Source organism: Triturus cristatus, chromosome 2_1 (genome assembly GCF_964204655.1).
Source record: "Triturus cristatus chromosome 2_1, aTriCri1.1, whole genome shotgun sequence".
NCBI classification, from domain to species: Eukaryota; Metazoa; Chordata; class Amphibia; order Caudata; family Salamandridae; genus Triturus; species Triturus cristatus.
The window spans coordinates 14,515,993-14,532,920 of NC_140581.1; the positions used below are offsets into that span (position 1 = coordinate 14,515,993).

Genomic DNA, 16,928 nt, shown 5'->3' on the forward strand with positions numbered 1-16,928 from the left:
CTGTTTGTGGCAGTTTGGCTTCCGGTACCCTGCTTGTGTACACTTTTGATTCGACTTTGTGTGTCTGTGTCTGTCCCGGTATTCCACCAGAACTGCAGGTTACATTGCTTGGGAATGTTGGTGCAGACTTGGCTGTAAGACTCTAGGCCCCGCCTTTAGTTTACGTCATCCCTTAGCGGGGGCCTTTTCGAAATAATTGGAGATGGGCAGAGCGGCTTGTAAAACACCGCCTGCTCGCGGAACTGGACAGAGGTTTTTGGCAACTCTGCAGAATTATGTGAAGCACCACCCAACCCTAAATTGAAAACACAGATAAATAAAGGCCTTGCTCGTTTTGTTCCACACAGCGACAGATAAACGCCTTATTCACAATATTCGACACATGGACATATAAACTGCTTGTTCGCTATATTCCACATATGGACAGATACACTTCTTGTTTGCTAAATTCCACACACAGGCAAATAAAGGCCTTGTTTGCTTTATTCCACACAGGTACAGACCAACTTCTTGTTCGCCATATTACACAGAGACAGATAAATGCCTTGTTTGCTATATTCCACACACAGACCGATTAAACTTCTTGTTCACTGTATTCCGCACACAGACAGATAAACTCCTTCACTGTATTGAACACACAGACCCCCCGCCCCCCATGCATGAGCCCTTTGCCATAGCACAAGGGAAGACGCCTCGGCAGGTCACCTTAAAGCCACTCTTTCTTAAATATGGCATTTATGAAGGAGGCAAGCAATAGCGCTACTATCGGAAATTCTTTTTTTGGATGCGACATGCACACTAGGAGGATTTATGGTTGACATCAAAAGTATTTGGACTGATTTTTAATAGGGTATTTTTGGGTATTTTTTTAATGATTTTTTGGAATGTACAAATCTTATGTTTAGTTTGTATAATGTGAATGTAACTGTTTAATATTTCATAAGATAATTTTAATAAGATGATTTTAAATCCGAATGGTTTTTATGATGTTTAAAGATAAGGTCAAAATAAAGGTTTCTTGACTGACTGACTGCAAACACCCAGCTCTTTGCAGTACCCCAAGAGGAGGAAGGCTTCTGCTATACTCTGCAGCACTGACACTGTCGCTGAAGCCCCTTCAAGCTACTGCTACCCCTATATGTTCTATAAGGCCTGCTTTAAGCTTGCTAAACTCCCAGGGTCTTGCAGTCTCCCTTCCGCCTCGGTGTCCGCTTGTCCGTCGCATCTCTACAATGTTTCATCCATGCCCAACATCTGCAGATAGACTTTGGCAGCCATTGGGAAGGAGGGGTACAGGGTGCCTTTAACCAATGTATAAACAAAGCAGAAATGAAAAGGCAACAAACCATGCCATCAAAGCTGAAAGGTGGCGTGAAACCAGATATGGGCAGGAGGACCTCTGATTCAACCAAGATCACACGATGAGCCTGAGAAGAAAAGGTGGGTAAAGCAATGCATGGAGTCCTACCTGAGGTCAGGAAGTAGAGGTTTGAGTCTCCGTAGATTCCCACCGTTCCTGGGCCCATCGCTTCCACCAGGATATTAATCATGGAGAAGGCACCGCTCATGATGCCAAACCCAAGGCCGGCCACTGTCAAGAGAAGGACATTAGAGCTATCAACCCACCACCACTCTGCAACCTAAACATCATGCGAAGGGGAGAAGATACGGTGCTGCGGTTTCTTTCAAATGCAGTGTTTCTACGGTCATATACTTGCAATTGATTAGGCGTCCTTTAAATTGTGCTGTTCAGAAAGCAAAGGCTCTCTACAGCATGTTTTGTTTTGGATCAGCATTGAAGGCTATTTGTTGCCTTGGTTTATGGTGCATTTTGGACTCCTTTGCGGGTGTGGCACTGAAGCTGTGTAACCAGATGCATCATTTTGTTGAGATGACCTAGGTTCACCTTGCTCTAGCATTGGGTCGGTTCTCCTTGCTCTAGCATCGGGTGGGATCGCCTTGCTCTAGCATCGGGTCAGTTCGCCTTGCTCTAGCATTGGGTCGGTTCTCCTTGCTCTAGCATCGGGTGGGATCGCCTTGCCCTAGAATCAGGTGGGTTCACCTTACTCTAGCATCGCGTGGGTTCGCCTTGCTCTAGCATCCGGTGGGTTAGTCTTGCTCCAGCATCGGGTGGGTTGGTCTTGCTCCAGCATCGGGTGGGTTCGCCTTGCTCTAGCATCGGGTGGGTTCGCCTTGCCCTAGCATCGGGTGGGTTCGCCTTGCCCTAGAATCAGGTGGGTTCGCCTTACTCTAGCATCGGGTGGGTTCGCCTTGCTCTAGCATCCCTCTAGCATCGGGTCAGTTTGCCTTGCTCTAGCATCGGGTCAGTTTGCCTTGCTCTAGCATCGGGTCGGTTCGCCTTGCTCTAGCATCGGGTGGGTTCGCCTTGCCCTAGAATCAGGTGGGTTCGCCTTGCCCTAGAATCAGGTGGGTTCGCCTTGCTCTAGCATCGGGTGGGTTGGTTTTGCTCTAGCATCGGGTGGGTTGGTCTTGCTCTAGCATCGGGTGGGTTCAATTTGCTCTAGCATCGGATCTGCCTTGCTCCACCATTGGGTGGGTTCGCCTTGCTCTAGCATCGGGTGGGTTCGCCTTGCTCTAGCATCGGGTGGGTTCGCCTTGCTCTAGCATCGGGTGGGTTGGTCTTGCTCTAGCATCGGGTGGGTTGGTCTTGCTCTAGCATCGGGTGGGTTGGTCTTGCTCTAGCATCGGGTGGGTCGGTCTTGCTCTAGCATCGGGTGAGTCGGTCTTGCTCTAGCATCGGGTGGGTTGGTCTTGCTCTAGCATCGGGTGGGTTGGTTTTGCTCTAGCATTGGGGGGTTTGCCTTGCTCTAGCATTGGGTGGGTTTGCCTTGCTCTAGCATTGGGTGGGTTTGCCTTCCTCTAGCATTGGGTGGGTTCGCCTTGCTCTAGCATCGGGTCGGTTGCTAACTTGTTAACACCAAGGCTACTTTTAGGTCCTTAGGGGGCAGTGCAACAAATCACACAGTTGTGTTCTTCGTCCAAGCAAACCACCACCTCCACTCAGCATACAACTAGAAGCTCACCATAAGCCATCTCTTGGATGGAGATGGGAGATATCCCATTGTCGCTCAGCGCCACAAGACCCTCGTTCGCCTTCCTGTGGGAGAGAGAGAGAAAGGTTACTACTAACACGAAGCAGGTGCATAAGGGCTGCCATATTGGGAAGGTGTGAAGGGTTTTCTGCGTTTAGGAGGTGGTCGCTGTGAGAAGGTGGCCCGATACATGCTGTCCACTAGTTCTAGTGGGCACCTTGTATCAGTCCAAACAACCCCTTATGGTGAATGGGTATAGACAACCTTTATTGAAAGCTATCCTAGTGGTAGCTATGGAGAGCAGCCTTCAGGCTAAGTCTTGAAGGAATGTAAAGCAGCTTTTTTTACCAGTCTATAATCTCTTGAATGATCAAATGAAAGGACAAACACACCAGGTATATATTCAAAATATATGTATTTAGGATAAAACACACCACTCTAGTCTCTTTACGAGACTGGAGTTCGAAGTACTTTGTTTACAAGTCAGCAATTATCAGTAATAGCACAAATACACACTTGGACCCTAGGGGTGTACTAAACCATATACCAAAAAAGTGATATAAGAACCACGACTGGAATAGACACAAGGCCTAGAGCCTGTAGAATCGCTGGGACCCCAAGGAACCACCCAAGGTAGTGACACAGGGGACCCACGGGGACTGTATGCAGTGTGTAAACACAACCGCGGGTTCCAGTTCTCTTCTATGGGCAATGTCGCGATTGGAAATTTAAAGATTAGGGACACTTCTAATCGAGTCAGGACCGAACCCTTTTGGACTTAAGAAGTTCTAGGGCAAGCACCCACGGGAGCACCGGAGTACTCGAGTTACCTCACCCAGGGTAGCCGGGTGCATAGGTGTCTTTTGGTGTCGGGTCGCGTCGTCGATTTTAATGGAAGCCTGCAAAGAACTGCTGCTGCCGTGAAGAAGAGAAGTGTACTGTGAGAAGTTGGCCTGATATATGATGTCACTAGTTCTAGTGTACACCCTGTATCAGTTCAAACAACCCTTATGGTGATTGGTTGTAAAGTCAACCTTATAGACCAGCTATCCTAGTGGTAGCATGGACAAGAGCAGTCTTAGGCTAAACTCTGTATGGCATGTGAAGCCAGCTGTGATACCATATATAATCCCTTGAATACCAAATGAAAGGACACCACACCAGGTATATATAAAAGTAGAATGTATTTATTCTAACATATACCCTCAGCACTCTTTATGAGTTCAGAGGTCTAAGTACAAACAATTTCTTAAGTAGCATACGTTAAGTTACACAGGAAAATACAGTTAGGCCCGGGGGCCACGCAAACCATATACTAAGAAAGTGGTACAAGTACCACGTCACGAACAGGGAGTAGGCCTAGGGCCTAGGGAATCGCTGGGGCTACACTACCCTACCAATAGTTAGGAAGTGGGGGGCCCACGGGAAGCGTGTGCAGTGTGGAAACACACACGCGGGTTACATTAAAGTCAATGGGAATGTAACAGTTTGAAATAGGGAGAATAAGGACACTTCCGAAGGAGCTAGGAGGAAGCAACTCAAGACTTAGACACTTGGATAGTCAATATCCGCTGGAGCACCGGAGTACTCGCGTTACCTCACCCACAGGAGAAGGGTGCATAGGTGTGAAGAAGTGTTGGATGTCGTCGCTGGATCCTATGGATGCCTGAAGAACAGATGCTGGCAGGCGGCCAGGAGGAAGATGTCCGGTGGACCCAAGGATGGATCTTGAAGGAAGAACACCTGCAAGGAGAGGGGACAAAGTCTGGGTCACTAGCCAGTGACCGTGTGGAACCAGGAAGGAACCAGGCGATGTCGTGCAGAACACAGGTGATGTCTAGAAGCTTGTCTCTGCAGCTGCGTGGACCAGGAGGCATCGAGGACAACCAGAACCAGGGTACAAGCTGTCCCACGAAGGATCTTGCTGATGGTGGAGTCGACGTCCCGATTGGAGTCAACAAGCCTTGGCAAAGGCAACCCATGCGGAAATGGAAATTCGCTTCAGGTGCAGACCAGGAAGGTCTGAGGTGCTTCTCTTTCACAGGGAAGCAAGAGCCAGTCTGGAGGAGCCAAACCAGCAGTGGAAAGTTAAGGGTTCGTCGTCACTGAGGCTACTAGCCAACAGGCCAGCAACCGGACAGACGCGTCGAGCAGGGAAATGCAGAAGGGCCCCACGCAGAACTCGTGGAGTGTGGAGGGCTGATCTTCGGTGCAGATGGTGCTCGGGGTTGGGGCTTCTCAATCCCCAGGGCACAACTTCGAGGATGCCTCAGAAGCTGCGCCGGGAGCTACTCGCCAATTTTCCCAGGTAGCCGGTCCCACGTCTCTCGTCGCCTCCACGGATCTCAGTTCGGCTGTGGATGTGGATCAGGGTCGGAGAAGTCTGGAAGTCAAGGCGCTGGTCGGGCTCTGCAGTCGGTTCCTAGTAGAACTTGGGCAAAGCAAACGGCAGGTCGCTTGATGGTTCCTGTTTTCACAGGGTGGCCACTCCTTGGCCACAAGGGAGATTCTTCGGTCTTCTTGTTGTCGAATGTCGAAGGTCCAGAGTTTAGTGTCTAGTTTCACTTCAGGATAATCCAAAGTCCTAGGGACTCAGCTCCCACTCTTAAACTAATTTGGGGGGCTGGATTACCTGCTAGGTCCCTCCTATGGGTGGGACCAGGGAGGGGGGTGGTTACACCCCCTTCCCTTTGTCCAGTTTCGTGCCAGGGCTGGGGCTGGAGTGCCCCAGCACCGGTTTGAACCGGGCTATGCATGGGACACCTTGTGTGCCCCAGGCAGTGTCTCGTTTCTTTCATCCCCCCCCTGCCCCAATACACTAAGTCCTGTCTGGGGTGGTGCTAGCACCTCCCAAGGCAGGAAACCTATTGTCCAAGCCTCCCTCGCTGGAAGGACTCCCAGCAGCAGGAGGTCAGACTTGTGTCCGTGGCAGCAGCATCCATTTTGTGATGCTGGGGCTCTGGTTAACTTTAACCGGGTAAGTAGGATTTTAACATGTCTTCTCCCTCTAGAAGGGGGGAATACTATCCTCATCGCCAGAAATGGTGTGGGGGTAGTATTCCAAAGTGTTAGACACCTTACACGACATGTTTTGATAAAGCCAAACCATAGTTACCATAACCACGAGGATTATAAGGCACTTTAAGAGTATATGGTAGGCGATATCATAGAACAGCTATAAGGACATGGTTCCGAAAGCTGCAGACAGGCTCAGCTCACGCTAGAGCACCATCTCACATGTTACCAAGCCCTCTGCCTCCAGGATTGTTAAGGCCTGCCATAGGAGTGGCTTACAGGTTACCCTTGTGTCTATATATAAGGTAGGTATAGGAATACTATACCTAAGCAAGGGGTGATTACACGACCTTGCCCCAGCTGAGTGATCAGCCAGTTGTGTCATGATGGGAGGCCAGCCAGGGGTGGCATAATACATGCTGCAGCCCCTGGTAGGCCTAGGGTACAGCTATGCCCCGGGTACCTAAGGTACACTGTACAGGGACCCTTAAGGTGATCCTTACCAATTGGGTTATGCACCTAAAGTACATAGTATGAATTTAGAGAGAGAACAGCTGGGCTGTGGGTCTGATTAGCAGGCCCACAGCCACATCTAAGTCGAAAACCAGTAAAGCAAAAGCAAAAAGTGGGGGTGACCATAGGAAGCAGACCCTACTCTCCTACACAACCCCCCCACCCAAACTTGGGGCCATTAAACTAACCTTGACCAGTTGAGTCTTCATGTTCTAAGTGGAAATATCTGGAGAGTCCATCTGCATTGGCATGGTCAGTCCCAGGTCTATGTTCCACTGTGAAGTCCATCCCCTGTAGGGAAATGGACCACCTAAGAAGTTTGGGATTTTCACCCTTCATCTGATTTAGCCACAAGAGGGGCTTATGGTCTGACTGAATCTTGAAGTGAGTGCCAAACAGGTATGGCCTCAGCTTCTTCAGGGCCCAGACCACAGCAAAGGCCTCCCTCTCAATAGCTGACCAATGTTTCTCTCTAGGGGTCAGCCTTCTACTAATAAAAGCAATGGGCTGGTCTTGACCATCTATATTCAGTTGTGACAGAACAGCTCCCACACCCAACTCAGAAGCATCTGTTTGGACAATGAATTCTTTGGAGTAATCTGGACTTTTCAGAATAGGTGCAGTGCACATGGCCTGCTTTAGGTCATCAAATGCCTTCTGACAGCTTATTGTCCACTGAACTTTCTTTGGCATTTTCTTGGAGGTCAAGTCATTAAGTGGTGTCACAATGGACCCATAGTTCTTAACAAACTTTCTGTAGTACCCAGACAGGCCCAAGAAAGCTCTGACCTGTGTCTGGGTAATTGGAGGAGTCCAGTCCTTTATGGTCTGGATCTTGCTCTCCAGTGGTTGAACCTGACCTCCACCTACTAGGTGGCCCAGGTACACAACCTTGCTCTGCCCTATCTGGCACTTAGTGGCCTTGATAGCGAGGCCTGCCTTTTGCAGGGCCTCTAAAACATTCCTCAGGTGGACCAGGTGATCCTCCCAGGTGGAGCTAAAGACAGCAATATCATCAAGATAAGCTGCACAGTAGTCATCCAGGCCTGTAAGGACTTGATTCACCAACCTTTGGAAAGTGACAGGTGCATTCTTCAAGCCAAAGGGCATTACCACAAATTGATAATGTCCTCCTGGGGTTGAGAAAGCAGTTTTGGCTTTTGCACTCTCAGCTAGCCTGATTTGCCAGTAGCCTGCTGTCAGGTCAAATGTACTCAGAAACTTGGCAGCTGCCAATCTGTCAATGTGTTCATCTGCCCTAGGTATTGGGTGGGCATCTGTCCTAGTGACAGCATTGAGACCTCTGTAGTCTACGCAAAACCTTATCTCTCTTTTACCATCTTGGGTGTGAGGGTTTGGCACAAGAACTACAGGACTAGCCCAAGGGCTTTCTGAAGGTTCAATGACTCCCAGCTCCAACATCTTTTGTACCTCAATCTTTATGCAGTCCCTGACATGGTCAGGTTGCCTGTAGATTTTACTCTTCACAGGCAGACAGTCACCAGTGTCCACCTCATGGGTGCACCAGTTTGTCTGACTTGGGGTCAGTGAGAACAAATGTCTATAGGCCTGAAGAACTTGTCTGCAGTCCTGTTGCTGATGATTAGTGAGGCTGTCGGAAAAGACCACACCATCAACTGAACCATCATCAGGGTTCTGAGTCAGCAGGTCTGGGAGAGGGTCACTCTCTTCCTCCTGCCCCTCATCTGTAGCCATGAGCAAGCCCATGTCTGCCCTGTCAACATATGCCTTTAACCTGTTGACATGAAGCACCCTGTGGGGGCTTCTGGGAGTCCCAAGGTCCACCAAGTAGGTGACTTCTCCCTTCTGCTCAACAATAGTGTGGGGTCCAGGCCATTTGTCCTGGAGTGGTGCTGGGGCCACTGGCTCCAACACACACACTTTCTGTCCTGGCTGGTACACAGTCAGAACAGCCTTTTGGTCATGTCAAGCTTTTTGGAGTTCTTGGCTCGCCTCAAGGTTTTTAGAAGCCTTCTTCATATACTCTGCCATCCTTGAGCGGAGGCCAAGCACATAATCCACTATATCAAGCTTGGGTTGTCTGAGAGGTCTCTCCAATCCTTCCCTTACTAGACATAGGGGTCCCCTTACAGGATGCCCAAACAAAAGTTCAAAAGGGCTGTAGCCAACCCCTTTTTGTGGGACCTCTCTGTACGCAAACAGAAGGCACAGTAAAAGGATGTCCCATCTTCGCCTAAGCTTGTCTGGTAAACCTTTTATCATCCCTTTTAAGGTCTTGTTGAACCTTTCAACAAGCCCATTGCATTGTGGGTGATAGGGTGTAGTGAATTAGTAGTTAACACCACACTCCTTCCACATTGCAGTCAGATATCCTGACATGAAGTTGGCACCTCTGTCAGAGACAACCTCCTTTGGAAACCCCACTCTGGAAAACACTCCAAGTAGGACCCTTGCCACAACAGGAACTGTTGTGGTCCTCAGGGGTATAGCTTCTGGGTACCTAGTGGCATGGTCCACTATCACCAGTATGAATCTGTGCCCAGATGCTGTTTGGGGGACCATTGGTCCAACAATGTCTATCCCCACTCTTTCAAAGGGAACCCCCACCACAGGTAGTGGGGCCTTTGTGGTGCCACCTGATTTGCCACTGGCTTGGCAGGTGAACAGGGGCGACAAAACTCCTTGGTATCTTCTGACATGTGAGGCCAGTGAAAGTGAGGGACAAGTCTGTCCCAAGTCTTATTCTGTCCTAAGTGTCCTGCAAGGGGAATATCATGGGCCAAGGTAAGAAGGAAGCCTCTGAAACTCAATGGTATGACCAACCTCCTGGAAGCACCAGGCTTGGGGTCTCTAGCCTCTGAGTACAGCAGCCCTTCATCCCAATACACTTTATGGGTACCTTGAGCATTCCCTGCAGCCTCAGCAGCAGCCTGCTGTCTGATGGGTTCAAGAGAAGGACAGTCTAATTGTGCCTGCCTCAGACCTGCCCTTGAAGGTCCCCCTGTCCCAAGAAACTCAACCTGGTCAGGTTCCAGTTCTTCTAGGACAGTTCCTTCAGGGCTCTCAGAATCATCCTCCTGTGAGAGCTGATTCTCTACCTGAGGCAGGGGGGAAGGAACAGCCTTAACCCTACTGCTCTTTCTCTTGGGTTGTGTCTGGTCCATTGTCCCAGGATCCAGCACTTGTTCAGTGTTGCACTTTTTGGCCTGTGACCTAGTCACAGCAAGGACATGTGCATCTATTCCCAGCATTTCTGCATGGGTCCTATACTCCACTTCAGCCCAAACTGAAGTTTCAAGGTCATTTCCCAACAGACACTCTACAAGAAGGTCTGAACTTACCACAACTTTCTTGAGGCCAGTTACCCCTCCCCAGGAGAAGTTAACAATTGCCACACTATGGGAGGTAGTGGCATTGCTAGCGTTGGTCACTAGGTAATTCTCACCTAGCATGATCTGTCCAGGGTCCACAAAGGCAGGAGTCACCATTGTGACACTAGCACCTGTGTCCCTGTAGGCCTGAGCCATCCTATGGTTGATTAAAGGAGTCTGTCTATACTTGCCCAGGTTACTGGGACTCACAGTAGAGGACAAAGCTATGTCCCCATCACAGACCAGAACAGCCTGAGTTGGTATTCTGACTAGGCCAGAATCCACTTCAGTTCCCAGGGTTAACCCTATTACACCCTTTTGCTGGGAACCACCACTTACAGCTGGACTAGGGGGTACAGTTGCCTTAGGGGCAATGGTGGTTGGGGGCGTGTCCTTTTTGGTGCACTCACTAAACCAATGGGAATTGGACTTACAATAGTTACACCAAGGTTTCTTTTGGCCATCTTTCTTTTTATCCTTTTTGGGACCACCCTCCCCCTGAGCCTTTTGGTGGCCTGGTGAAGACTTCTGGTCTTTTGCTTTCTGCTCATTACTCTTCTGGTCTGCCTTTTTCTGATCACCGCCCTGGTTCTGGAATTTCTGCTTAACTCTAGTCCTGACCCACCTATCTGCCTTCTTTCCCAATTCTTGGGGAGAAGTCAGGTCAGAGCCAATCAAGTGTTGATGCAGTAGCTGGTTTTGACAGTTGTTAAGGATTTGTTCTCTCATGATCAAATTATACAATCCTGTATAGTCCTTAACCTTACTACCCAATAACCAGCCTTCCAAAGCCTTCGTGGCACAATCAACAAAGTCAGTCCTGTCCTGAGTCTGTGTCTTCTGGGTATCCCTGAACAACAACCTGTATTGTTCAGTGGTTAGGCCAAACCCATCAATTAGAGCACTCTTCAGGACAGTGTAATTGTCTGCATCCTCATCACTAACTGTGAGGAGCTTGTCTCTACCTTTCTCATAGAAGGAGAGCCACAAGATAGCTGCCCACTGACTTTGGGGTACCTGCTGTACTTTGCAAGCCCTCTCCAAAGCAGTTATCCATTTGTGGATGTCATCCCCACACTTGTAGGGAGGGACAATCTTGCTCAGGTTTCTATTCTCATAGATCCTGTCTCTATCCTTAGGGATGATGCTGCCACCAGTGGGTTCTAACCCACTTAACTTTTGCTCTCTGGCCAGAGCAAGTCTCTCTTTGGCAAGGGCAAGTTCTTCCCTTTCAATCCTCAGATTGACTTCCCTCATTCTAGCCGTATGCTCTTTTCTCTGTGGAGAAGTCATTCCCCTATGAGAAGAGGCATTGGAGCTATTAGAGACATGGGAGTGGATAGATTCCCTGGAAGGGGATCTTCCTCTCCTATCTCTCTGGTTAAGTCCACTTGAAGGTCTGAATGGGGGGATCCCATTCTGACTCCCATGTAGGCTTAAGTTAGCCTGGCTAAGTCTCCTAACTTGGACCTGGCTGTCTACCTCATCTCCTCAAGTCCCTTCTGACTCATCTTGATCAGTGTGGTGAGGGGAGTCTTCTGTAGAGGGCAGACTCTCATTTGTACCCAAGGTACCATCGTGGGAGGCTCTCTGAGCATCATACTCTTCTAAGATCTCCACTAGATAAATGAGGGTAGGGTTAGAACCCTGTTTTAACTTTCTGGAGGTACACAATTGTCTCATCTCCTGAAAAGTTAGGGTATCATATCTAGAGGGTATCTTTCTAGGATATACCCCTCCTGAGAGAGAATCATCTTGATATCCTCTCAGAGACATGATCTAGTGAGGGTGTGGTGTGTGCACCTACCTACACTAGTTGTATCTACTAAACACCTCTCTAGTGGTTGTAGTCAGGGTGTGCTAGGCCCTTCAACCTACAACAACTAAGAAGAACAGATGCTGGCAGGCGGCCAGGAGGAAGATGTCCGGTGGACCCAAGGATGGATCTTGAAGGAAGAACACCTGCAAGCAGAGGGGACAAAGTCTGGGTCACTAGCCAGTGACCGTGTGGAACCAGGAAGGAACCAGGCGATGTCGTGCAGAACACAGGTGATGTCTTGAAGCTTGTCTCTGCAGCTGCGTGGACCAGGAGGCGTCGAGGATGACCAGAACCAGGGTACGAGCTGTCCCACGAAGGATCTTGCTGATGGCGGAGTCAACAAGCCTTGGCAAAGGCAACCCACGCGGAAATGGAAATTCGCTTCAGGTGCAGACCAGGAAGGTCTGAGGTGCTTCTCTTTCACAGGGAAGCAAGAGCCAGTCTGGAGGAGCCAAACCAGCAGTGGAAAGTTAAGGGTTCGTCGTCACTGAGGCTACTAGCCAACGGGCCAGCAACCGGACAGACGCGTCGAGCAGGGAAATGCAGAAGGGCCCCACGCAGAACTCGTGGAGTGTGGAGGGCTGATCTTCGGTGCAGATGGTGCTCGAGGCTGGGGCTTCTCAATCCCCAGAGCACAACTTAGAGGATGCCTTAGAAGCTGCGCTGGGAGCTACTCGCCAATTTTCCCAGGTAGCAGGTCCCACGTCTCTCGTCGCCTCCACGGATCTCAGCTCGGCTGTGGATCAGGGTCGGAGAAGTATGGAAGTCAAGGCGTTGGTTGGGCTCTGCAGTCGGTTCCTCGTAGAACTTGGGCAAAGCAAACGGCAGGTCGCTTGATGGTGCCTGTTTTCACAGGGTGGCCATCCTTGGCCACAAGGGAGATTCTTCAGTCTTCTTGTTGTTGAATGTCGAAGGTCCAGAGTTTCATGTCTAGTTTCAGTTCAGGATAATCCAAAGTCATAGGGACTCAGCTCCCGCTCTTATACTAATCTGGGGGGCTGGATTACCTGCTAGGTCCCTCCTATGTGTGGGACCAGGGAAGGGGGTGGTTACACCCCCTTCCCTTTGTCCAGTTTCGCACCAGGGCTGGGGCTGGAGTGCCCCAGCACCGGTTTGAACCTGGCTATGCATGGGACACATTGTGTGCCCCAGGCAGTGTCTCGTTTCTTTCATCCCTCCCTGCCCAAATACACTAAGTCCTGTCTGGGGTGGTGCTCACACCTCCCAAGGCAGGAAACCTATTGTCCAAGCCTCCCTCGCTGGAAGGACTCCCAGCAGCAGGAGGTCAGACTTGTGTCCGTGGCAGCAGCATCCATTTTGTGATGCTGGGGCTCTGGTTAACTTTAACCGGGTAAGTAGGATTTTAACATGTCTTCTCCCTCTAGAAGGGGGGGAATACTATCCTCATCACCAGAAATGGTGTGGGGGTAGTATTCCAAAGTGTTAGACATCTTACACGACATGTTTTGATAAAGCCAAACCATAGTTACCATAACCGCGAGGATTATAAGGCACTTTAAGAGTATATGGTAGGCGATATCATAGAACAGCTATAAGGACATGGTTCCGAAAGCTGCAGACAGGCTCAGCTCACGCTAGAGCACCATCTCACATGTTACCAAGCACTCTGCATCCAGGATTGTTAAGGCCTGCCATAGGAGTGGCTTACAGGTTACCCTTGTGTCTATATATAAGGTAGGTATAGGAATATTATACCTAAGCAAGGGGTGATTACACGACCTTGCCCAAGCTGAGTGATCAGCCAGTTGTGTCATGATGGGAGGCCAGCCAGGGGTGGCATAATACATGCTGCAGCCCCTGGTAGGCCTAGGGTACACCTATGCCCTGGGTACCTAAGGTACACTGTACAGGGACCCATAAGGTGATCCTTACTAATTGGGTTATGTACCTAAAGTACATAGTATGAATTTAGAAAGAGAACAGCTGGGCTGTGGGTCCGATTATCAGGCCCACAGCCACATCTAAGTCGAAAACCAGTAAAGCAAAAGCAAAAAGTGGGGGTGACCATAGGAAGCAGACCCTCCTCTCCTACATGTACGAAGAGATCCAAGCCTGGATCTAGGATGGAAGGAACCTGAAAGCAGAGGGGACAGAGTCTGGGTCACTAGAAAGTGACCAAGGGCAGGATGGACCAATGCCCACAGATGTCGGGTGCTTCAGGTGAGTTGATGGGTGTCTTAACTCTTCAACCACGAAGTCCAGGAGGCGTCGACGAAGTATACGAGCCGGATTTGAGCTGTCCCACGAAGTCTGTCGAGTGCTGCGGTGTCGGCGACCAGAATGGACCCAATAAGCCTTGGCAACGGCAAGTCACTGAAATTCAGAGAAAGGACTGCGGTGCAGACCAGCAAGGTCTGAGGGACTCACCCAGAGAGGGTAAGTCAGGGCACCAGGAAAGCCCAATTCGAAAAGGAGTTGCCTTCGTGGGGACCTGCTAGCCAATGGGCTAGTGATCGCGAAGGAGCCTCAAGCGGTCGCACTTGGAGCTGGCCCACAGGTCACTCGTGGAGTGGAGGCCAACAATCTTCGGTGAAGGAGGTGCTCAAGGCTGGGGCTACTCAGAGCCCAAAGCACAATTTCGAGGAGGACCAGGAAGGTGTTGCTGCTGCAAAAGTTCACGGTGTCCATGGGTCACGGTTCCACAATACCCACGATAGCCACGGGCCTCAGCTTTGCTGTGGACTCAGGGTAGCCCCAGGGAAGTCTGAAAATCCACCTCTGGTGATGCAGAGACTTCGGCGTCCGGCGGGAGCTTCTGTAATGCAGACCGGACAGTTGCTTCTTTGGTGCCTGCCAAGCAGGGGAGTCAATCCTTGACCCCAAGGGAGATTTCTTCCGTCTTCTAGTCGAGATAGAAAGTCGAAGGTCCAGGATATATCTTTCAGAGGTTCGTCCAGGGTAATCTAAAGTCCTTGGGACTGGGTTCCTATACTTATACTAAGTTAAGGGGATGGACTACCTCTAAGGCTTCACCTATGGGTGAGCCTGGGGTGGGGGTGGTTACACCCCTTCCCCTTTGTCCAGTTTCGCGCCAGAGCAGGGGTTGAGTGTCCCTGCAACCAGTTTGAACCGGGCTATGCACAGGGACACATTGTGTGCCCCAGGCAGTGTCTCAAAAGCATTCACTGAATGCACCCATCCTGCCCCAATACACATCAGCCTGACTGGGGAGGTAGTTACACCTCCCTGTGACAGGAAACCTATTGTCCAGGCCTCCCCTGTCGGAGTTTCCCCCAGCAGCAGGAGGCCAGACCAGTGTCTGTGGCAGTGGCATCCATTTTGTGATGCCAGGGCTTTGAAAGAATTTAACCCGGTTTAGCCAGTATGAACATGTCTCTCCCTCTAGAAGGGTGGAATGCTACCCCCGCCGCCAGAACTGGCGGGGAGGAGGGGGTAGTATTCCAAAGCGTTTGACACCAAACACGACATGTTTTGATGCAGCCATTCTAAAGTTGGCATTTACCGCAAGGTTATAATACACTTAAGAGTATATGGTATGGCTGTATCACAGAACAGCCATAAGGAAGTATTTCCGAAGGCTGCAGAGGGGCTCAGCTCATGCTTGGGCACCCTCTCACATAAAACCAAGCACTCTGCCTTCAGGATTGTCAAGGCCTGCCATAGGAGCGGCTTATAGGTTTATATGTGTCTGTATAAGGTAGTGATATAGGTAGCCTATAACACAGTAAGGGGTGCAAGCACACCCTTACCCAAGTTGCAGTAGCAGACCTGTGGTGTCATTTTGGAGTGCTTCCCAGGGGTGGCATAATACATGCTGCAGCCCCTGGTAGGCCTCTGAGGTACCTATGCCCTAGGTACATAGTATACCATATACTAGGGGCTTATAAGTCACTCCAGAATCCAATTAGATATGTACCTAATATACATGGAAACCATTTCAGAGAGGAAGCAGCTAGTATGGGGTCCTGATTAGCAGGGTCACAGGCAGACTAAGGTCGAAAAACAGTGAAACACCAGCAAAAAGTGGGGTTACCCATTTGAAGCAGATCCTACTCTCCTACACAACGGACTGTCCGGACGCTAGGGCTCCATCCCTCCCCACCTCAGTGGCTGGGGCGGTGACCCGGGCCACGCGGACTGTCCGGGCGCTCGGGCTCCATCCCTCCGCACCTCAGTGGGACATGTGATGCTGCGGGAGGGCAGAGGCTGAAGTGGAGGGACATGTGATGCTGCGGGAGGGCAGAGGCTGAAGTGGAGGGACATGTGATGCTGCGGGAGGGCAGAGGCTGGAGTGGAGGGACATGTGATGCTGCGGGTGGGTAGAGGCTGGAGTGGAGGGACATGCGATGCTGCAGGAGGGCAGAGGCTGGAGTGGAGTGACATGTGATACTGCGGGAGGGCAGAGGCTGAAGTGGAGGGACATGTGATGCTGCGGGTGGGCAGAGGCTGGAATGGAGGGACATGTGATGCTGGGGGAGGGCAGAGGCTGAAGTGCAAGGACATGTGATGCTGCAGGTGGGCAGAGGCTGAAGTGCAGGGACATGTGATGCTGCAGGTGGGCAGAGGTTGAAGTCAAAAGACATGTGATGCTGCGGGTGGGCAGAGGCTGAAGTCCAAGGACATGTGATGCCGCAGGTGGGCAGAGGCTGAAGTGGAGGGACATGTGATGCTTCGGGAGGGCAGGGGCTGGAGTGGAGGGACATGTGATGCTGCGGGTGGGCAGAGGCTGGAGTGGAGGGACATGTGATGCTGCGGGAGGGCAGAGGCTGGAGTGGAGGGACATGTGATGCTGCGGGAGGGCAGAGGCTGGAGTGGAGGGACATGTGATGCTGCGGGTGCGCAGAGGCTGGAGTGGAGGGACATGTGATGCTGCGGGTGGGCAGAGGCTGGAGTGGAGGGACATGTGATGCTGCGGGAGGACAGAGGCTGAAGTCCAAGGACATGTGATGCCTCAGGTGGGCAGAGGCTGGAGTGGAGGGACATGTGACGCTGCGGGAGGGCAGAGGCTGGAGTGGATGGACATGTGATGCTGCGGGAGGACAGAGGCTGAAGTCCAAGGACACGTGATGCCGCAGGTGGGCAGAGGCTGGAGTCCAGGGACATGTGATGCCGCAGGTGGGCAGAGGCTGGAGTGGAAGGACATGTGATGCTGCGGGAGGGCAGAGGCTGAAGTGCAGGGACAGGTGATGGTGC

General features: G+C 50.9%; 1 protein-coding gene across 2 annotated transcripts in view; it reads right to left on the minus strand.

The window, feature by feature from the left end:
- LOC146863618 (gamma-secretase subunit APH-1A-like) overlaps positions 1 to 16,928 on the minus strand; it is a 115,386-nt gene that overhangs the window by 41,233 nt on the left and 57,225 nt on the right. For both annotated transcript variants that reach the window (XM_085627664.1, XM_085627662.1), the window contains exons 3-4: positions 3,045 to 3,118; positions 1,469 to 1,591 (exon numbers count right to left, since the gene is read on the minus strand). In XM_085627664.1, the coding sequence (XP_085483790.1) occupies positions 1,469 to 1,591; positions 3,045 to 3,118 (197 nt within the window). The remainder of the gene's footprint in view (positions 1 to 1,468; positions 1,592 to 3,044; positions 3,119 to 16,928) is intronic.